Source organism: Thamnophis sirtalis, unplaced genomic scaffold, assembly GCF_051295495.1.
Source record: "Thamnophis sirtalis isolate CommonGarterSnake01/CBP01778 unplaced genomic scaffold, rThaSir2_p1.2 scaffold_2, whole genome shotgun sequence".
Classification (NCBI taxonomy): domain Eukaryota; kingdom Metazoa; phylum Chordata; class Lepidosauria; order Squamata; family Natricidae; genus Thamnophis; species Thamnophis sirtalis.
In genome coordinates, this window is record NW_028261382.1 from 122,812,829 (window position 1) to 122,836,098 (window position 23,270).

Consider the following 23,270-nt stretch of genomic DNA (forward strand, 5'->3'; position numbering starts at 1 on the left):
TAGTCCCTGCAGTATTTTTGGCAAAATTTCAGAAGTGGTTTGTAATTGCCTGCTTCCTAGGACTGACCCAAGGCTATCCTGCTTTAGGCTTAATGTGGAACAAGAGCTACCAACTCTAGGTTTCTAGCCTGGTGCATTTCCCATATCAAATGGCTCATTCTCAACCCCCATCATACCAACTGCCATACATAAAAAGGAGGGGAAAAAAGGTCTGCACATCTTGGTAAACTTCCTTTGAAAATTCTTTCCTTCCCAGGACCTTCATTTGAAACAGGTTCAGGTGCATATTCTTTGCTTATCACAGACCAAGATATTAGAGCATGACACCTGCCCCAAGACATTTTCACATTGCTACTTTGTTTAGACTTAAGCCTTTTTACTTCTCACTGCTTTGGTAAGAAATAACTTTCCTCTCTCTTTTGAAGCTACCCTCTTACTGTTTACATTTTAAAGAAATAACAACATGCTTTGTAAAACTGATTTTATTTGTTGCAATTTGTTTTTAATTGCTGTTTTAAGAGTATATTAAAATCTTATATAATTTGCATTTATTTTAAGATCTGATGATTAGATCAGACTAAGAAACCAATGCCGTACAGCTAATTATCTTTACTGTAACCCTTATAAGTATCATAATCTTTCAAGTCCAAATGTGCTTCCTTCATCCCTCACTTTTATCTTCCAGTGAATTAGAGTTTCATTTGAGACGTTTGTTCAAATACATTTATAATTTTATTTATTTATTTATTGGAATTGTATTATGCCACATTTGTCTCATTTTTGCCTCAGCAGTGGCTCTTCCTCCAGTCCTTCACCTTTGTCTACTTTTTATAAAAAAATAAGACATTAGGTAAATGATAAGGAAGGAAATTAACGCAGTGGCAGACCATACTTTCCATGCACAGTAATATAGTTGTGCTGGATTAGTCCCAGCTGTACACATTGAACTCCAGAGAAGGAACAGGCCACAACTGACAAGAGTTGTCACTGCAAAAGTATACCGCTAGACATTTCAAGACATACAGAGTGCATAGCAAAAGTAATCTGTTTAAATGATTTGAATTTTAGTGAAATTTTTGGCTGATGTTTGCAAATACCACTTACACCTTGTATACTGAGTTTATGATTCATGACCCAAGAATTCAGAGCATTCTAGATCCAATGGGAAATTTCCTAACAGACACCTGTCTTTTCCAGTAGTTGGTAAACTGAATAACACACTATAAAGCCTATGAGATAAATAAGCCTGATGTTTCCTAGCAAATAGTATTTGGAGGCAGGTTTGTATCTTACTTATTGTATAATTGAAGCGGAGATACACTCTGGCAAGAAAAACACAATAGTATAGAAACATTTTATACCATTTTTCAAAATCCTAAACCAGCTGCTGCCCCTCATGTCAAGCCAAGACTTTCTGCTGTTTGACATGAAGATTTAAGACTTTGCAATGGGACTGATGACTCCATGTATCTTTTGTTGCTGCGAGTTAAGCCCTCCTCCAGTGCAATGCTTCTGGACACCCACAGGAGTATTGCCGTCTCCTTCTAGGTCCCTGCCCCACCTTTTTACATTGAAAAAGTTTCAAACCAAACAAATGCAACGGTGGCCAAGTGCAAGCAAAGTTTCCAGCATCATCTTGATTTGCAAGAACAGGTCTGGGCCACCAGTGGGCCCAATACCCCTTCTCTTAAAAGGTGGTTTTTGGAATGGTGTCTTTGCAAGGCGCAAGGAGGATCAAGCAGGATGCTGATAAAGCATTATTTTGAATCTGCTTACGGGCTTCTGGCAGCCATTTTATGAAGAGGCAGCCCCCCCCCCCCAACCTCCAGCCATTTTGCAAGGACGCCCCCACTACTACATTAACAACAATCCCCAGCACTGCAGACATCCGCGTGCTTCCTCCCGGCCGCAGGGCATCAGCCCGAGTCGCTGCGCGTCAAAACACGGGAAGGCGTCCCGCGCGGGGACGATATCCGCAGACCGAAGCGAGAAAAGTGACTGGCGAATAAGCCTCGTTCGACTCTACGACTTCGGAATCGGATCTTCAGCGCTGTTCCCGCCTTGCCCTTCGCAGCCGCCCGCAGTCCCGCCCCGGGAGGAGGCGGACAAGGAGACCAAGGTCAGGCGAGCCTTCCGCGGGCTCCCCTCTCCCTTGCTGGCTTCCAGGGCGCCGGGAGGAGCGGTGCCGGCCGCCATGAGCGAGCCTCGCGGCTCTTGCCCTGGATCGTACGGGACGGTGAGGCCGGAAAGCAGCGAGGTAAGCGGGCGGAGAGACGCCGACGGGCCTAACAGAAGGCGGCGGAGGTCTTTTGGAGCAGGGCTCTCCAAGCTTGGCAATTTTAAGACTTGTGGACTTCAACTCCCAGAATTCCTCAGCCAGCTTTGCTCTGCCAAAAGAGCTCGCCTCTTTTGTCAGAGCAAAGCTGGCTGAGGAATTCTGGGAGTTGAAGTCCACAAGTCTTAAAGTTGCCAAGCTTGGAGAGCCCTGTTTTGGAGGGCGCCTCTTTTGCTAGAGCAAAGCTGCCTGAGGAATTCTGGGAGTCGAAGTCCACAAGTCTTAAAGTTGCCACCGTTGAAGATCCCTGTTGCCAGGAGTTGTGACCCACGGTTCTGGGGTTTCTGCTCCCTCTTAGAGATCCCCTGTGCATGGTCCAATAGGCTTTCTTGGGCTGGGTTTTAGAAAAGTTGTCATTTTATAGCTTTTAAAGCACTTAGTGGTTGTTGATCTTGTTTTGATGGTTATCATAATTGCACAGGTGCTTGGTCAAGTTCGGTACAGTAGTCCTCGACTTACAACAGTTCATTTAGTGACCATTCAAAGTTACAACGGCATTGAAAGAACTTACGACAGTTTTTCAGAGTTTCAGCCTTTGCAACATCTCCTGGAACATGTGGTCAGATGCCTGGTAACTGGTTCATACTTATGACCATTGCAGCTTCCCGGAGTCACATGATCCACCTTTTGCAACCTTCTGACAAGGAAAGTCAATGGGGAAAGCAGATTCACTTAACAACCAGGTTACTATTTTATCAACTGCAGGGACTCACTGAACAACTGTGGCAAGAAATGTCATAAAATGGGGCAAAACTCATTTAACAAATGTCTCACTTAACAACAGAACATTTGGGCTCATTTGTGGTCATAAGTCGAGGACTACCTGTATACTTTCACAGTTATAAAGGTGGTATAAAAATTATGAAAATGTTAAACAATTCAAGGCAGTTGAATTCTTCCCAAATTGGGTTTTTTAAATATCTTCTAGTATTCTGTCTGATACCAGTGTTTTCAGAGATTGATTATCCCTTTGTCCCATATTTTACTTACAATGGGCAGCAGAGATATTTATTTAGATGCTGCCTGACTCACTTCATGAAAGCAAAACAACACAATAAAAAAATAAAATATCTTACAATAAGAAAGATGGCAAATCCATCCTGCAACAAACATCATATACCCCAAAAGGGCTCCAACCAGCCTTCAAAGCTAGGCATCTGGATCTTAGATTCTGATTCTGGTTGCAATCTGTAAGCCTGCAAGTAAAGCACAATTCAGTTAAGTACTGTGTACAGTGTAAGCTGTCTAAGGTCAATACACAGTAGTAACAACTTTCCATGTCTTCAGGGCATCATCCTGTCTTCACTGAAGTAACAAAAAGCTCCATGTTATGTTATTTTTGGCCCAAGAATGATTGGGGGAATGTAGAAAACTTTAGTAAGCAAATGATCTCTAGGAGTTTCCCTCGATGAGGCTTATTTAGGCTTTAAATAGTTAACATGGGTCTAAAGTTGATGATTGAGAAGAGCTAGCTGCTGCTGTGTTTCTATAGTACTGGCTTCCAGTTTTTAGATGGGACATTAGACATCGAAAATGCCTGGGTTTGACTTGGTTTCCCCAAATGCTTTAAGATCTGGGAGTTGTGATCGAAAAGCTTGGCTTATCATTGCAGCATAAAGCGAGTCCCCTCAAATGGGCTACAAGAAAGCTCGTGCTAAAAGTGTACATCAGAGTTGTGGTGTTGCTATTGCTATCCTTCTCCGCATTGCACACATTTCGGTGAACTGAAAGTTGCGTTCTTGTACTCGCTGTGTAAACTGTCCCCATCAAGACAGTCTTTCAGTGAATCAGGGATAGATTCTAGATTGAGAAAGACAAGATTAATATAATTGATGTTTAGATTAATAGGACCCGCCTTGTTTTTCTTAGATGAAAGCTAAGGAAAATCAGGGGTATTGTTGAAAACAGCACCTGCATGATTTCTTGCTTTTTTCTTTAGGAGTTGCCCAGAGATGGACTTGAAAATGACTTAAAATCAAATGAGGAACCTCTCTTAAGGAAGAATCCCCATCGATTTGTCATCTTTCCAATCCAATACCCCGATATATGGAAAATGTACAAGCAGGCTCAAGCTTCTTTCTGGACGGTAGAAGAGGTGAGTTGTGCAGAAGACAGGTTGCAGAGGTGACTGGCACTAACCCAAGGGCGGGCTGCAATGTCAGCCTAGGGACTTTACAGGTAGTCCTCGACTTACAATCACAATTGAGCCTAAAATGTATGTTGCTAAATGAGAAATTTAGTTTTGCCCAGGGGTAAAATCAACTTACTTTCGCTACCGGTTCGCAAATATGTGCGTGCCACCTCCACGCATGCGCAGGACCTTTCCGAGCATGCATAGAGCGTCAAAAATGGGACGTGATGACATCCGGGTGGGCGGGCGGAGCCTCCCATCACCACCGCTACCAGTTCGCCCGAACCGGATAGAACTGGCTAAATTGCACCACTGGTTTTGTCCCATTTTACGACTTTTCTTGCCACATATGATAAGTGAATCACTGCAGTTGTTAAATTAGTAACATTGTTAAGTGAAGCTGGCTTTCCCATTGACATTTGCTTGTCAGAAGGTAAGAACAAGTGATCACATGACCTTGGGACATTGCAACCTTCATAAATAGGAACCAGTTATCAAGCATCTGAATTTAAATCCCATAACCAAGGGATTTACTTCAGTTGTCATAACTGTGAAAAATGGTCATGTCACTTTTTTCACTGATATTGTAACTTTGAACAGCCACTAAACAAGCCGTTGTGTTGTAAGTCGAGGGCTGTCTGTATTTTCTTTTTCTTTCCTATCTTGGGACCATAAGGGTATGACAAAAATAACACCATGACTTCTGCAGGACTTAAACATACCTTCTGCCTCTTAAACTTTAGCCTTCAAAGTAAAGGCTTGAAGTGCTCAACCCTTACTTTTCTGGGCATTGCAGATGGGATTTGGGAAGCTACATATGGATTATTCACCCCTAGCCTAACGCTAGCAACAGTGTTAGCAACACAAGAATATGTGAATACCAGAGTGAAATAGTTTTTTTGTGGAAAGAATATGATCAGCTTCTAGTAGCGATCACAGATTTCTACCCAGAGCATAGGTAATCCTTTTATTTCCATCTTGGCAGAAAAGTGACTTTGCATCTTGGGCCATACGGTGAAACTCAAACCCTGCAGTAGATCCTTCAAGATCTAACAACTGAAAAGTCCTTGATATATTTAGACCATAAGGCAGCCAAGAGAGAGAAGCAAAGGTGCAGAAGAAATTCTGTTCACTAATCTGGTATTCTAATTTACATACTTTCCTTACATTTAGCTTAAGTTGCTTTTAAGAAAGAGTTAGTTCCTCTTATAAAAAGGCAGTCACCATTGCAAACAAAACAACAAATGCACTGCCTACTTGCATGAGCAATGCAAGTAGGCAATGAGGGGCTTATTTGTTTTTGTTTTCTGGCATTGTTCAGGGATAGAAGGATTTCTTTAATAAATCATACAATGAGCTGTATGTGTTTTCACTGTCTTTCCCTCTCCATTAGTGGCAAGTTATGTGTAAACTTAGGCAGATAATTTCTAGTAAACTAGTGTCTACTCGCTAGGTAACCACCAGATGATTACAATACAACTCCCAATTATTCACAGACCCATCCTGGCAGAGGATGGTGAATGTAATAATCCTTTACATTTAATAATAACATATTTCATTACAAGATACCACCAGGGAGAATATGGTTAGAAGGCTATTAGGGGAATCTGCAAAGGCAATTAAAAGAAAGTCAAGATTGAGAAGAGCTGTATGATAGAAGCCCCACCCTTTTTAATGCATATTACAAAATATGGAAAAAGAATGAACTTTGGTGAGGTTGCAGCTACCAACTTTATCAAAAATGCCTCCCCCCCCCCCATGAATGCTCCTCTTTGAAGTTATAGGGTATATTCTCTTAGACATTTATTTTGCTTTTCAGAGTTTTCAGTAAACAATGAGGATTTCAAGTCTGTAAATCTATATTTCTTTTTGTATAGGTTGACTTGTCAAAGGATCTTACTCATTGGAACAACCTAAAACCAGAAGAGAAATATTTTATTTCGCATATCCTAGCTTTTTTTGCTGCCAGTGATGGAATTGTCAATGAAAACTTGGTAAGATCCTTCCTGTGGTGTAGCCTGTAATACTTTGATGCTGTGTTTCTTTTTCATTGCATGCAATCAAACATCTATTTGTAATTGTACTTTGCATGTATTTGTTGTCCATCATAAGGAGCATTGTGGATATTTCCCTATTAAGTACTTACTTTTAATGAAGTTTGTACTAATCACGCTGACTTTCAACTGCTTTTTCTTGGGAATCCTATATGGGTATATCATATTCGCTATACCCAGAGATGCTCTTTTGGAAGAAAATAGTCATTTACATAAGACATTGTGGTCTAGTGCAGTGTGTGAACTTGGTCTTACATGAACATTTAGATATCTGACTTCTTTCATTGACAGGTAGAACGTTTTAGCCAAGAAGTGCAGATCCCAGAAGCTCGCTGTTTCTATGGCTTCCAGATATCAATAGAAAATGTTCATTCTGAGATGTACAGTTTGTTAATAGACACTTACATCAAAGATCCCGAGAAAAGGTAATTAGTGTAAGTATGACCACTATGTAGAGGACTTATAAATTTCTTTATTTGTAATTTTCATGTATAGTCTAGTCTAGGTATAATGGGAGACCGTGCGTGTGTTCTGACCGAGGTTTCCCAAGAGCATGAAACAAAGTCCTGGTCGCAACAGAAAACCCTTTTATTGATTACCTGTGAATTCTGCTCATTCACAAGTGGCTAAGTCTTTCAGGGGAGGATTTATAGTCACAGACCTTATCTGGCTTGGAGAGCTGACAGGCCGATATCTGCAGAACTTGGCAAGGAGTCTTTGAGAGTCACAACCAGTTAGCGAATGAAGTGTCTCCTGTAAACTCCACTCCCCTTTTGCTCCTCTTTTATTTCCTCTGGGAGGGGCCATTCATCCTCTGGCCTTACTCCCAAGTTGACCCCTGTTCTTTAGCTGTTCCCTTCGCCTGGCAACGTTGCACATGCACACACTGGGAACAGGCTCCAGTTGTTCATTTGCCTCACTGATGCCTGGCTCTGAAGGCAGCTGATAACTGGCATACGGCTCTGGCTCCCCTATGCCTCCGACACAGAGCCCTCGTCAGAGCCTTTCCCAGACTCCAAGACTGGCGCATGTTCCTCTCCAACCTCCTCACTGTCCAAATCTGCTGCCAGCCCTGCTGGCGGGCCACAACACCGGGATTTAACATTGCAAGGACATATCCATGGATGTTTGAATTTTTTTTTATGCTTATAAGGGAGGAGAGGAAGAGTTTTTGCTTGATCTTAGGGAAAATCAGTATTTGCTGTAACTTTTTTCTTTTATTTCTGTCCTACCTTTAAAAGAGCCGAGATGGCTCAGTGGTTAGAATGCAGTACTACATGCTACTTCTGCTGGCTGCCAGCTGCCTGCAGTTTGGCAGTTCGAGTCTCACTGGCTCAAGGTTGACTCAGCCTTCCATCCTTCCGAGGTGGGTAAAATGAGGACCCAGATTGTTGGGGGAAATATGCTGACTTTGTAAACCACTTAGAGAGGGCTGTAAAGCACTGTGAGCAGTATATGTCTAAGTGCTATTGCTAAGTCTACGTTCTATTATGTTTATATGGCTAGTCCTCAACTTTCAACAGTTCACTTAGTGACCATTCAAAGTTACAACAGCAGTGAAAAAAGACTTATGACTATTTTTCACACTTTTCTCAGTTGTGGCATCCCCGTGGTAATATGATTTACATTGGGATGCTTGACAACTGACTCACTTTTATGACAGTTGCAGTGTCCTGGAGTCATGTGCTCCCTTTTTGTGACTTTCTGACAAGCAAGGTCAATGAGGAAACCAGATTCACTTAACAACCGTGTTACTAATATAACAGTTGCAGTGATTTACTTAACAAATGTGACAATTTTTTCAAACTGCAGAAGAGATTTCTAGCTTATGCTAGTGTAGTTTCAGAAGATCCTAAATCAGTGAGAAATGAAGGTGCAATGTTAAAAGCATCCTTGGTATCCTTGGATGGAAGCTAATTTGTCACCGCAAGTAATCTATGCTTTTGTGTCAGTCTTGCTACCCAGATTTACAGTCTTTTGCTTTTCCTCCATTCCTCTTCCCTCCTTTCCCATCTTCTCAGGGACTTTTTATTTAATGCTATTGAAACAATGCCATGTGTCAGGAAGAAAGCAGATTGGGCAATGAGGTGGATAACAGACAGAGAAGCCACTTTTGGTAGGTGCCTCCATTGTATGTGTTATTCATTGGGTTAATTGAATAAATTGTAGTTCAATTATTTATGGGTAAGTGTGTTGTGTGAACAGAGGTTTAATTTCTCCCTTTGCTGTCATTGTTTGAAAAAGTCTTAAAATGCCCTAATAACTGGAAGGATCTTACTCTTTTAATCTGCAAAGTGGGCTAGGTTCAGAAGGTGAGAAGCCAGCTGCTGGACTTAATTGTTTGACTCCCTGGTATGTATCTATCTATCTATCTATCTATCTATCTATCTATCTATCTATCTATCTATCTATCTATCTATCTATCTATCTATCTATCATCTATCTATCATCTATCTATCATCTATCATCTATCTATCCAAACTATATCTAGAAATAGATAGATGATAGATGATAGATAGATAGGTAGGTAGGTAGTTAGGTATAGGTAGGTAGGTAGGTAGGTAGGTATATAGGTAGGTAGGTAGGTAGGTAGGTAGGTAGGTAGGTAACAGGGGTGGGTTCCTGCCAATTCTATCCTCTTCTATAGAAGAGGTTCCACAAATCTACAGTGCCGTTTAGAACCAGTTCCAGACCACCACCCCCGCCTGTCTGCACATCATCTGATGAAGAGCGAGAGGAGGAATTCTGGGAGTTGAAGTCCACAAGTCTTAAAGCTGTCAAGTTTGAACACCCCGGGTTTTTTTTTTTTCTAAAGGGTTAGGGGTGCAAGGTAACTTGACAGCTTTAAGACTTGTGTGCTTCAAATGCCAGAGTTTCTGAGCCAACATTTTGGTTACTAAGCAAGAGCATTGTTAAGTTAGTTTCACCACATTTTACAAGTTGGCCATGCCCACCCAGTCACATGGCTGGCAAGCCACTCCCACCCGGTCACATGGCCGGCAAGCCACTCCCACAAAGCAGGCCATACCAACAGAAGAGGTTCTAAAAAATTTGAAACCCACCACTGGTAGGTAGGTAGGTAGGTAGGTAGGTAGGTAGGTAGGTAGGTAGGTAGGTAGGTATAGATAGATAGATAGATAGGTAGATAGATAGATAGATAGATAGATAGATAGATAGATAGATAGATAGATAGATAGATAGATAGATCTGTCTGTCTGTCTGTCTTTCTGTCTTTCTGTCTTTCTAGTCAAACTATATATATAGAGAGATAGTTAGATAGATAGTCAGTCAATCAAACAAGTCCAGCAGATGGCTTCTTACCTTCTGAACCTGGCCCACTTTGCAGATAAATAATTTTCCCACAGGAATGACAGTGAAATAAACCTTTGCCATTCCAATAGATTCTATATTTACATATATTTCTTCAATCTATTCTGCATCCTAGAAGTTGACATCAGCCTCTTAAGAACATGCAGATTCCAGAAGTCTCTGCGTTAAAGCTATTCCTCTGGGAAAATCAAGCAATTAAGAGGTTTTCTGAAATATCTCTTTGGAATTAATAGAACAAGCCAAATGAGACAATGTCCAGGGTATTTATACAAGATGCAGTAGGTGCTGTTTCCTTGTTAGTGAGATTTTACCTTAATCAAGATTTGGAAGGGTCGTGGTTTTTTTCCCAGTGTTTCCCACCTTCTACACTTCAAATGCATTTACTTCACACACTGGCTGGGTAAAATAGGAGAAACTTGTTTTATTCTCTTTTTTTACAATTTGAAGAAGTGTCATTTAATTGTCTGATAACAAATTTTAATTTTGTTGAAACAGGTGAAAGAGTGATTGCGTTTGCTGCTGTCGAAGGAATCTTCTTTTCTGGTGCTTTTGCAGCCATATTTTGGCTCAAGAAGAGAGGGTTAATGCCAGGCCTTACTTTCTCCAACGAACTTATTAGCAGAGATGAAGTAAGGAGTGGGGCAAAAATATTTAAATAAGGTTAAATATGATGCTTTCAGAGAAGCAGCATTACTTGTAGACCCTCTTATTTGTGGAGAGTTGCACAGTCTACAAATGTGATGTATTATGGCTGGTTGCATAGTCACCCGATGTTTAGAACTGGATTTGGCACCTTTATCCGCCTAATGAGTCCTTCTCAGGAACCTGGGATAAGGAGATGTTTTCAATGGTGTTTGCGGGATGTAAGCTGTTCCAAGTAAAGCTGCCTTTTGCAATTGACTGATGGGGATTATTACTATTTTGAAAATGATGATGATTCATACATCATTAAAATCTGAAATAAAATCCACAGAATGCTGTTTAACAAGAATATTGTTAATGCTACCATTTATTTTTTAGTACAGCAATATGTTGTAGTTTGAGAAAACACATTTCCCAATTCTACCAATATTTTTAGGAGTTGTGTGTTTTCCTAGTCCACAACATACTACTCTTGTATTTAAGATATTGAGTGGGGAATAAATACGACTTCTGAATTAGAAATGTCCTAAACCAGTGTTTCTCAACCTTGGCAACTTGAAGATGTCCGGACTTCAACTCCCAGAATTCCCCAGCCAGCATTCGCTGGCTGGGGAATTCTGAGAGTTGAAGTCCTGACATCTTCAAGTTGCCAAGGTTGAGAAACACCGTCCTAAACCGTACTTGCAAGGAATAGGGGTATGCAAAGCATGTTTGTAAATTAGTCAAGAGATGTCGGGAGACATCTTCGATGTAGACAAAAATCATTAATGCACATCTTATTTTATGTTAAGTTTTAAAACACATTTTAAATCGTTGCTGTTAACGTGCATCGTTAGTTGATTATTTTAACTTTTAAAAATAAGCCACAAAGGCTTAAAGTAGTTCTTACATTTAAAAAAATGTCTTCTGCTTTTTCTTTTTTTTTTTTTAAAAAAAGTTGAATATCTAATGTTTCTGTCCTATTTATTTCTTTAAGGGGCTCCACTGTGACTTTGCTTGCCTGATGTTTCAGCATTTAGTAAATAAACCTTTGGAGGGAAGGGTGAAAGAGATCATTGTCAATGCGGTTGAAATTGAAAAGGTGAGGAGAGGAAACCGCTTTGCCTGGACATAGTTGTGATCCACCTCAAAATAATACAGGCTGTGTTTATAAGACCATTTTGGCCTATGATGAACTTTAATATGAGGGACTCAGTTGTAACTTTCTGAATTTGCATAATACACACCCTAATGTATGGCGCAGTAGTTAGAGTGTAGTACTGCAGGCCACTTCAGCTGACTGTTATCTGCAGTTCAGCGGTTCTAATCTCACCGACTCAAGGTTGACTCAGCCTTCCATCCTTCTGAGGTGGGTGAAATGAGGACCCAGACTGTGGGGGCGATATGCTGACTCTGTAAACCGCTTAGAGAGGGCTGAAAGCCCCATGAAGCGGTATATAAGTGTAACTGCTATTGCTATTGCTATAATGTGGCCATCTGGATTGGTTTAATAAATCCTCTAGGTTAAAATGTGGTGGAGTAGTTGTGATTCAGTGTGTTTATGCAAACAACCACCCTTACCCAAGGTTTATACCCTTGTGATTTGCTGCTGTGATTGCTCAATGCATTGCATGAAGGTCAGGTCACTTACTTGCTGAATGAAGCACAATTGGCTGAGCTCACACAATATTCTAAACCAGGAGTGTCAAACTCAAGGCCCGTGGGCTGAATCCGGTCCATGGGGCGCTTAGATCTGGCCCATGAAGCTATCCTCAAAACAGTGAAGGACTGGCCTGTGATGCCTCTGCCAGTGAAAATGGAGCTTGGGCACAGCCCTCCCGGGCTCCGTTTTCAGCCATGACAGCCTCCTACAGCCCTCTGTCAGTGAAAATGGAGTCCGGGGAGGCCACGCACGGCCTCACTGACCTGTTTTTTTGGGCAGAGGGCTGTAGGAGGCCATCACAACCATAAATGAAGCCTTGACAAGTGATGTTGAGCTGGCCACACCCTCCCTGGCTGCTACCCACCTGCCCCAGGTCAAACAAAGCCCTGATATGGCCCTCAATGAAATCGAGTTTGACACTGCTGGTTCACAGCATGGTTCACAAACCACAATTAAATTGATTAATATTTAAAGTAAGTAATTATTACTATACATAGCTGCTACTAAGGTGGGGGAGATTTCTCTCTCCCTCCCACCCATATTCTACCAAAGCTTTAGGAGCAGCTCTGAAACTCTCCAAAAGCTGCCACAAATTGAAATTTCTAATGGTATCAGGGGATAGTCCCTGCGGAAAAACTTCAAAAATGGCCAAAAATCTTTGGGGCTTTGTGAATTGGGAACCCAGATCTTACTGATCCTTGTTCAATATGAACCACTATATCGCTGTGACTCACACTTCCAGAATTATTATGGTGTAAGAGCTTCTATTGCTACACATGTGAATCAAACTGGGAAAATACTCCTGGAAAATACTCTGAAATAATTTCATTATTTTTTTTTACTATTGCAGGAGTTTTTGACAGAGGCCTTACCTGTGGGATTGATTGGAATGAATTGTATTCTGATGAAACAGTATATTGAATTTGTGGCTGATAGGCTACTCCTGGAACTGGGCTTCCCTAAGGTAAAGTAATTTACCTTAAAGTATTTGCAGGGAACTTTGGCCCTCTGAGGAGAACTTTTCCTAAATCTATTTCAAAGTAGTGTCTGAACTCTTGTTTTGCAAGGAGAATGAGGTTTGTTCTGTATTTGTGTATGAGTGGCATACCGTATTTTTGGAGTATAAGACGCACCTTTCCCCCCCAAAAGAGGGTGAAAATTTGGGTACGTCTTATACATGGAATGTAGCCCCACCCATCAACTGGCACCCACCCTTTGGCCTCTGCCTCCCAGCAATTTACCTCCTTGCAGCAAACGGAGAAAATGAGGCTTGCAAAGGCAATAGGCTATGGCCAGGATGGTGAACTTATGGCACGCGTGCCACAGGTGGCACGTGGAGCCATTTCTCAGGGCACACGAGGAGTTGCCCTGTCAGCTGGCCAGCACGCATGCACGAACTAGCCAGCTGAGTTCAGCCTTTTTTAAAGCCATTTTTTGCCCTCCCCAAGCTCCAGAGGCTTTATAAGAGCCTGGGGAGGGTGAAAAGAGCCCCCCCTGCCCTCCAGAGGCCCTCCGGAGGCTTCAGGAGCTCCCCTGAAGCCTCTGGAGCGCAAAAAACCATTAGTTCGGGAACAGACTTCCGGTTTGCTCCTAGGGTTGGTTTAAGACCTCCGGAGGCTTCAGGGACCTTCTGGAGGTCTGAAGGGCAAGTGAAAGGTATCTTTTATTGTAAAGACTGGCCTAAGTAATTAAAAATAGTTTTTATCAAGGTTGGGAAATAGGGCAAAGCACAGCTTTTGTAGTTCAGCCCTAAGGCAGGACGTAAAGTGAGATTTGGACATAAGAGTGAGATGGGTCGGGGTCAGGTTAGATGATCTTTAGTCATTTTTATCTTTGCGTTTTGTAAGGTACAAAAAGCGTCTTTGAGATAGGAAGCTTGAACTCAGGAAACTTGAATGTCAAACCGGAAAAGCTAACACCTGCTGTAAGTAGGTCAAGTCAGTTGGAGGTCTCGCTTGCGAGTCAGACTAGGCCTTAACCACGTATGTCAGAATGAAACTAGTGTTCCCTGCATGCTTCTCTGCTTAGCAATAAGGAGCCTACCCAATAGAAATGATTTAGCACATTTCTGTGTTAGCTGTTTTGAGGAAGTTATAAGAACATGCTTCTCCCTAAGAACCTCGCTCAGACGTCAGATGGGGGTTTACATGGTCTGAGCCTTTTGGCCAAAATAAAGCTTTTCTTGATCTCGCAATCCGAATCTCCTGATTTTCTGCAACAGCCCAGTGTCTCTCCATTTACGGCCATAAGAGGCATCTGGTTTATCCTTTGTTCTGTAATGAAGGAACTTGTTGCATCTCCTTATCAGCAGATTTGAATCTATTCTGTTCAGTTTTTGGAGAAATATTCTGCTGATGGGCAGATAAACAAGCTGTAGCCCCCACTGCTTAGAGATAAATGTGCACAACAGCATACAAATATTTGTGTATTTGAAGAGATTGCGAATTTTTGTGTGTTGTTTAAATATGCAAAGTGTTAGGGAAATGTGATAGAACAGGTGATGTTTGGAAAAAGTTATGAACGTAGAGAGCAAAGTGGAACGATCTGTCAATCTTTACAGAAGTGAAGGCTTTTAGAAAACTTGAACTATCTTGGCCTTCTCCTGGTCATCCTTATCAGTCAAAGAGGAAGAAAACAAATGTGGCTAAATGGAAATGCTCCCTAGCAGTCACCAAAGACGGATTTGTCCTTGCAGTGCCTCATTCAGTTCCTATGTTTTAATAATACCTTTTGGTTTTCTCAGGTCTTTCAAGCAGAAAACCCTTTTGACTTCATGGAGAACATTTCCCTGGAAGGAAAAACCAATTTCTTTGAGAGGAGGGTTTCAGAATATCAACATTTTGCAGTTATGTCCCAAGCAAATAATAAAGTATTTACTTTAGATGCTGATTTTTGATGCTGCCTACTTGGAAGATTGACAAAGCCAAACTATGCATTCATCCTCAGTGATGACAAGAAACCTCTTACAATCCAAGTAGGGTATTCTTGGAATATTTTATTAACTATTAATAGTTGGTAGAAAAGTTTCTACAAATAGGTTACAAGTTGTGTGAATATATACACTCTTAATAACAATTCATCTGTAATATCATGCAACTTTTCTAAAACTATATTGTGACAGTCAGGTTGAAGTTTAGCTGCTGATCTTTTTGATCAAATTCAATCCTATCATTAGAGTGGAAAGCTTTTATGATAATGAGAATGATTACACTATAAAACATTTCTTCTTACCTCTGTTCTTGAGCTAAGATGAAAGACATGCTCTTTTGTCTTAAAGGGATGTTCTAGCATAAAGTCTTGGATAGGAGATTATCAGAGAAACTTAAGACTGCAAACTAGATTCGAAAAACATCCTAGGCAATGGAAAACCACCTCTGCATTGTTTCAAGGACCACAATATGGACATAGCCACGCAATCGGCAGGTATCAAAATGGACTTGGTGGAGATTTTGCTTTTATGTAAGAGAAAACTGTACTTGGGAAAATGAAGAGGATGACACAAGCACTTTATAATCTTTTATCATTCATTTTGGTTAGCCAAATCAGCACAATGTCTGAAGTTCATGTGCTTGGGAAGGATTTTTCATTTGGCCCCAAAACTTCATTTTGGCTGTAAACTTGATTGGAGGAACCCACATAACATAACACTGATCACCTTACATAAAGCTTTGGCTTATTCAGCATGATGAACCAAGATAGCTTGTCCTTGTTATACAAACATAGCTATTTTCTCAACAAATCAGTGCTTAAAGTAATGTGTTTATGTCACATACTGATCCAAAAACTATTCAGGGCATTTTAAGTTAGTGTATTGCCTGAATCCAGACTTTATTATTAGTTTTTGTCATGCAAACTTAGAAAATTGGGGTAATTTAATAATTTATGCATAATGATATCATATGAACTTAGCTTTGATGTATGTAGTAGGATAAAATTTAAACAACTTTATTTAGAATGTGAATGGTGAAGAACAGATAACTTGGCTACCAAAGTATATTTTAAAAAGAGAAAAAGAGGTAATTGACAAAACTGAAGCTGCTTTTGTGAAACATCAGAGCTTGTTTATGTGGGAAAAGCAGTTTTGTCAAGCTTTCTCCATGAGCATCCAGAAAAGAAGGCTGAGTAAGGCAGAGATAATTCAACAATTTTACGGATATCATTGTTTTTTCTTCTGGAAGTTTGCACTAGTAACTTCCAGATAGCTTGGATTTCAACCCCCATAATCCCTGGGTTATGAAACAGTTTTGTTCATAACTGGTCCAGTCCAAATAGAAGCACAGTTTAAGGATGAAATATATCATAGGGATGAAATAAATCACCCCCTAATATTGTCAGGAATTGACAAAGGTTTGACACATTATGCTAAGTCATTGTAAGGTTTGTGATGTGTAATCAGATTGTGGGTTACAGATTACAAGCCTAGTGTCTTCTTTGAGCCCACCATTTATTTATTTAATTAGTTTGTATGCCACCCACTCTTGGAAGACTCAGGGCGGCTTACAAATAAAAAGGGAAGGGGGGATATAAAAATAAAAAAACAACAATTAAAAATTCAACAACATTCATAACTTAGAATGGGGCTGGATAATTCAACAGCCCCAGGCCTGCCGGAACAGCCAGGTCTTGGTCGCTTTGCGGAAAGCCGGAAGGGTAGTAAGGGTCTGGATCTCAACGAGGAGATCATTCCATAGGGCCGGAGCAGCTACAGAGAAGGCCCTCCCCTGGGGGGTCGCCAGCCGACATTGGCCGGCAGATGGAATCCGGAGGAGGCCTACTCTGTGGGATCTAATTGGTCTTTGGGAGGTGACTGGCAGGAGGCGGTCTTTCAAGTAACCAGGTCCGATACCATGTAGGGCTTTAAAAGTAACGATTAGCACCTTGAAGCGTGTCTGGAGACCAATGGGAAGCCAGTGCAGCTTACGGAGGATGGGTGTAACGTGGGTGTACCTAGGTGCACCCACAATCGCTCGCGCGGCTGCATTCTGGACTAGCTGAAGTCTTCGAACAATCTTCAAGGGCAGCCCCATGTAGAGCGCGTTACAGTAATCCAGTATTGAGGTGACGAGGGCGTGAGTGACTATCCGAAGGGCCTCCCGGTCCAGATAGGGTCGCAATTGGTGCACCAGGCGAACCTGGGCGAAGGCTCCCCTCGTCACAGCCGGCCATAGCTTTGAGGCTGAAGTAATTGCAAAAATGGCCTTTTCAGGAACTGTAATATGAAAAAAAATGTCTGGCTGATGAACTCAGCAAGTTTTACGCTAGAGTAAATATGTCTATAATTGTATTATCAGTGTAAATCCTGAAAGATTTGAAGTTTATAAAGCTTTCTCTGTTTCGGTGCGTGAAAATTTATTTGGTCTTGGATTCAGCCGTAGTTAAAGAAACAGACTTCGTGATCCACTTTACAGAAGTAAATGAGATATTTTGTTGGATGCATTTTAAAGCTTTTTCTAATATTCCTGCTTCATGTATAAAACTCCAGTTAAGTCATTTTATTAATGACATAAAACTTGCATTAAGTCTTATAAAATCTTTTAAATTGAGTTTATTTTTTTCACCAGTAAAATGTCATAAATGGATGACATACATGACATTAGAATGGACAGTGTAAAGAATGCTCCTTAGTTTGTCATTCATACATTTTGGGGAAAAAAATACAAAATGATTTAAATAAAAATTGTGAGAACAAGTTATTATTTTCCTTTTGTGAGTGTTCTGTTTGGACCCATTGAGGATAACACGTCACAATTTACACAAAGCTGTTAACCAGACTGAAAAGCTGGGTGTGGAAACATATGCTCTGAACCCAAATTCAATCCCTAAGATGCCAGAGACAGTAGAAGTTAGGGATACGCAAAATGTTTCAAATTCATGTTGACCTTCCAATGTTCTTTTTCAAGTTTGCCAAAATGAAACAGCTGTTTTGCGTCAAGAGGGGTTGGTTTAATCATTTTGGAAGTATTCCAGGATTTTTAATATGGAACAGCTGTTGATGTACAAAATACTTCCAAAGTGATTGGGAGAGTCCAAGTGGTGCCCAGAATAGCTGTTTTGCACTCAAAATGGGCAATTTGAACATGCATTTGAAATTATTTGCACACCCTATTAACCCTGAGGTAGAAATTAGCCAATCATTTATTTATTTATTTATTTTGCCAAGCAACCCGGTTAATTCAGTAAGCATGCTAATATCCACACAATGTTCTAAACACAGTCTAACTATGCTGCCTGAGTTTAACTAGCCTGAAGCCTAAAATATAATTGGTTAGTTCCTGCAGCATATGTCTCAAAAAAAGGGCAGCATCAAATATGGGGATAGCATATTGGTAAATTCACTCAAACGTCAATTACCGTAACAATCTTTCAAGTGAGGTCACAAATTGTCTGATCTAGAGTCTGATAGGAAAACGAACTATTAGTGATTTCCTAGAAACTAGCACCTTGAAGGACTCACTGGAGAAGAGCTAATGCTGGGAAAGACTGAGGGCAAAAAAAGAAGGGGACGACAGAGAATAAGGTGGCTGGATGGAGTCACCGAAGCAGTAGGTGTGAGCTTAAATGGATTCCAGAGGATGGTAGAGGACAGGAGGGCCTGGAGGAACATTGTCCATGGGGTCGCGATGGGTTGGACACGACTTCACAACTAACAACAACAATAAAGAAACTATAAGGTTGAACCTTGCAGAAAGCAGAAGCAGTGGTAGTGAAGTCCCACAAGATGGTGGGTTGTGGACAGGACCCAGAGCACACCTATCCTACCAATTCTTACCAGATTGGTAGAAATGGTTGGGGAACCAAGAGGGAACCAAGTCCCCTCGGCACCTGAAAACCAACGTAACCAATGTAGTTCGTGAAGCAGAACTACTACCATTTCCTTCCATACAAATCTGATCTCAAAACTATTATTAAACAATTTAAAAAGTTGAGAAACTTAAAATGGCGAGAAAGGGAAGAGAAATAAAAGTACATATCATTCATGTTAGGAATATAATTTAACGGTTGGATTGGCAATATATAAATCATGTAACAATGTTGTACCTGTTTCTTTAAATCATACTGTAAAATGTGATTGGTTGCTGTTTTCCTCAATCGGCCATAAGAGGGAGCCAGAACGACTGTTAGCTCTCTGTTTCATTAGATGCTGGGCTGATCTGATCTGAGTGTTTTGGAAGCTGGCTGTTAAAAAGTGCCGTGAACTATTGTAAGTTTTGCAACTGCTAGCAAACTTTGTGTACCAGACTGTTTGTATGATTACTGGACTATGTTATTTGGATTATCCCTTAACTGAAAGACATTGATGACTGACTGACTTATCTGTGTATGACTTGGACTGTTTGATGGACTCTGATGCCTCTATTTCCACGAAAGTAAAAGCCTATTTAAACTGCAGTGTCTCTGTATGCTGGTTTGTGTGTTTTCCAACACAACTCTCACAATGCTTTGCTGAACGCACTCGCTCTCCCGACGGGGAGCTTACCTAGCAATTCTCAGTGAAACGGCTACATCCATGGTGGCGAACCTATGGCACATGTGCCAAAGGTGGTATGCAGAGCCCTCCCTGCAGGCATGGCAGCCATTGTCCCAGCCCAGCTCCACCTCCTGCCAGTCAGCTGGTCTTCGGGTGTCTGCCGCACATGTGGGGGATGCATGCACAGGAAGGCACATGTATGGGGGTGCTTGCATAGCATTTTGGGGGATCGCACAGCACCCCCGTGCCCTGTTTTGGGCCTAGAAGTCTTCCTGCAGCACCTGGAAGCCAAAAATGGGTAAGGGGGTGGGGTGCATGTACAGGGGAGCACGGTGGTGGTGGTTTGCATGTGCATGCATGGGGGTCGCAAGGAGTACATGGGGTCACACATGCATTGCATTATGGGTGCAGGCGGGCATGCACTCACTGTCATGTATACGTTTGGCATGCGATGACAAAAAGGTTAGCCATCACTGGGCTAGATGATCTTCAACATATGCTTTAAAGTTATTAGTTACCTTTCTAAGGTCAGGACAGACATTCAGATTTCAGAACCAGCACAGCTATGTAGGAAGTTAATTTATAGGGTGGCTGAAAGTTGACATTATTTAGTGGGATGTATTAAAGGACTAGATATAGCAATAGCACTTAGACATATATCACTTCATAATGCTTTCTATTCTATTCATAGTGTATTTACAGCCCTCTCTAAGCGGTTTTACAGAGTCAGCCTATTGCCCCCTCATTTTACTGACCTCGGAAAGATGGAAGGCTGAATCAACCTTGAGCCTGGGGAGATTTGAACTGCCGAACTGTAGCTCGCAATCAGCTGAAGTAGCCTACAGTACTGCACTCTAACCGCTGCGCCACCTTGGCTTCATATTACAATGAAGATAATTTGTCAGACATCTAATTCTGGAGACCCTAATAATGTGTAAAAAGATGTGATTCCTTTTCCTGCTAGGTTAGGAGGCAGTAGTGCTAGGGAGGGACGTGGTGGCTCAGGGGCTAAGACACTGAGCTTGTTGATCAGAAGGTCAGCAGTTCAGCGGTTCGAATCCCTAGCGCCGTGTAACGGACTGATCTCCTGTTACTTGTCCCAGCTTCTGCCAACCTAGCAGTTTGAAAGCATGTAAAAGTGCAAATAGAAAAATAGGAACCACCTTTGGTGGGAAAGTAAGAGCGTTCCATGCATCTTTGGTGTTTAGTTATGCCGGCCAGATGACCATGGAGATGTCTTCGGACAGCGCTGGCTCTTCGGCTTAGAAACGGAAATGAGCACCGCCCCCTAGAGTCGGGAAAGACTAACATGCATGTGCGAGGGAACCTTTACCTTTACCTTAGTGCTAGAAGTAAAAAAGAGAAACCATTGCAAGTAAAACAGATTAAATACTGTAGGGGCTTCAGCAGAGAAACCATTGCAAGTAAAATAGATTAAATACTGCAGGGACTTCAGCAGGCTTCCCCAATCTTGGCAACTTTTTAAGATGTGTGTATATTTCAATTCCAAGAATCCTTACCCAGCAGGCTGACTGAGGAATTCTGGGAGTTGAGGAATTCTGGGAGTTGAAGTTCAGACATCTTAAAATTGCGGAAGTTGAGAAACACTGCTTTAGACAGTCAAAGGAACACGTAATTTCTACACAATCTGCAACAGCACACAGATAACTTTCTCCAAACCTTGATCCTGAATTTGACTAAAACAGACGAATGTCCGTCCAGAGCAGGGGTGGGTTACTGCCAGTTCTAACCTCTTCTATAGAAGAGGTTCCACAAATCTACCGTGCCGTTTAGAACTGGTTCCAGCTCCCTCCTCCCGCCCCTCTGCACCACACTTGCCCCGCCCGCTGCTCACTGATTGTCTGGCTCACCAATCACCCCACCCGTCTCAAAGAGTCATATCTAAACCTTAAAGTCTTAAAGCTGTCAAGTTTGAACATCCCTGGAGTTTTTTTTTCTAAAGGGTTAGGGGTGCAAGGGTCTTGTAACTTGATAGCTTTAAGACTTGCGTGCTTCAAATGCCAGTTTCTGAGCCAACATCTTGTTTGCTAAGCATGAGCGTTGTTACACATTTTACAAGTTGGCCATGCCCACCCAGTCACATGACTGCCCAGCCACTCCCATTCGGTCACATGGCTGGCAAGACACTCCCACCCGGTCATATGGCTGGAAAGCCACTCCCACAAAGCAGGCCACACCTACAGAAGAGGTTTAAAAATTTTTTGAAACCCACCACTGGTCCAGAAGTTAAATCAACAAACTTGGTTTTAGCAGATCAGATATTTCAGTACTACGCAGTAGGTGGCAGTACAGTAAAGCCTATCACAATATTCATTTCTTTTTTTTTTTTAGAAGAGTGAAAAGCCCCTAGCAACCAATCAAATGCACATTTCTGTGGCAATTTTGTGTTTCTTATTTTGGGCAGCTTTTACCTTTAGATCATTTTCTATGATCTTGTCTTTTATCCGGAGATTTAATAAATCAGACCTGAACACTTCTGCCTCCTCCAGTTAGAAGAGCCTGGAAATCAGCTTTCTCACTAAATGCGCAGCTGGTGCAGGGAAAAATGTCATTAAATTTTAGTTTCTCCACTAGCGATTGAAGCAAGGTTTAGAATAACTTGCTGGTTTTCCTTTGAAAAGTTGACTTGAGTTAAAATAGCCACCTGTTCCCAACAGGTTCTATTCTTTTAAAAGAATGTACACACTCCCAAGGATGTTTCAAAATAGTTCCTCTTTCTTTTGAAAATTCAAAGCGGCTGTGGAACTTGATACCTTCCCTGCAGCTGTACCTTTTTATGTTCTGCACAGAAACAGCTCCATTTCCTTTTTCTTACATTTTAGCTCCTAATTCTCCCCCCTAATTAGACAGAGCTTGAATTGTATTCCTCCCAAATGTTTCCCCAAAGTCTTGGAAAGGTTTCACATTTCAGGTTGCACTTGTTTTATGGAGCTCTTGTACTGTATCAGTGGTGGATTCCGGATTCCCCGGAGTCACCCACATGGACGTGTGTGGTGTGCGCACACATGTGCGCAGTGCATGCACTCCCATGCGCAGCACGCACATGCGTGGTGTGCACATGCATTGTAGCTGCAAACAACACTTACGCAAGCCTCTGCAATGCTCCAGCAGCTCGACGGAGCGTCGCGCAGGCGCTGTACACACCATTGTGCATGCGTGGAAGCGTCAACAGCTTTAAAACAGGGTAAGGAACTCTGGCGGGCGGGCGGGACCTCCGGAGCACCGCACTGGAACGGTACCCTGTGCTCCGGGCAGGCTCCGGTACACCTGTATTGGGGTGTACCGTGTGCAATCCACCACTGTCCTGCATATGCTGAAATGTAATCAATGGTGGGTTCCGGATCCCATTGCAACCGGTACGCTGCTCACGGGGCCGGGCATCCTAGTCAGGCATCTGCACTGTGCACACATGCACACGCCACCACCCTGCAATACCCAGCTCCTTGGTGGAGGCCGCGCAGGCGCTGCACACTGTGTGCGCATGTGCAACGGGCCAGTCACGTTATAAACAGTTATGGAACGCGGGCAGGCTGGTGGGCCAAACAAACCACCGTACTGGTATGGTGGCCACTGCTCCCGGCTATTACCGGTATGGCCGTACCGGGTCATACCGCCCGGAACCCACCACTGAGTGTAATGACCTTGCT

General features: G+C 42.0%; 1 protein-coding gene across 1 annotated transcript; it reads left to right on the top strand.

Annotated features, from left to right (window-relative positions):
- Window positions 1-1,711: 1,711 nt before the first annotated feature.
- On the top strand, window positions 1,712-17,823 carry RRM2B (ribonucleotide reductase regulatory TP53 inducible subunit M2B). Its single transcript, XM_087706802.1, has 9 exons — window positions 1,712-2,257; window positions 4,275-4,430; window positions 6,344-6,460; window positions 6,812-6,945; window positions 8,542-8,636; window positions 10,346-10,479; window positions 11,469-11,573; window positions 12,985-13,098; window positions 14,878-17,823. The coding sequence occupies exons 1-9, from the start codon at window positions 2,195-2,197 to the stop codon at window positions 15,028-15,030; spliced, it is 1,071 nt and encodes a 356-aa protein (XP_087562928.1). The 5' UTR covers window positions 1,712-2,194; the 3' UTR covers window positions 15,031-17,823.
- Window positions 17,824-23,270: the final 5,447 nt, after the last annotated feature.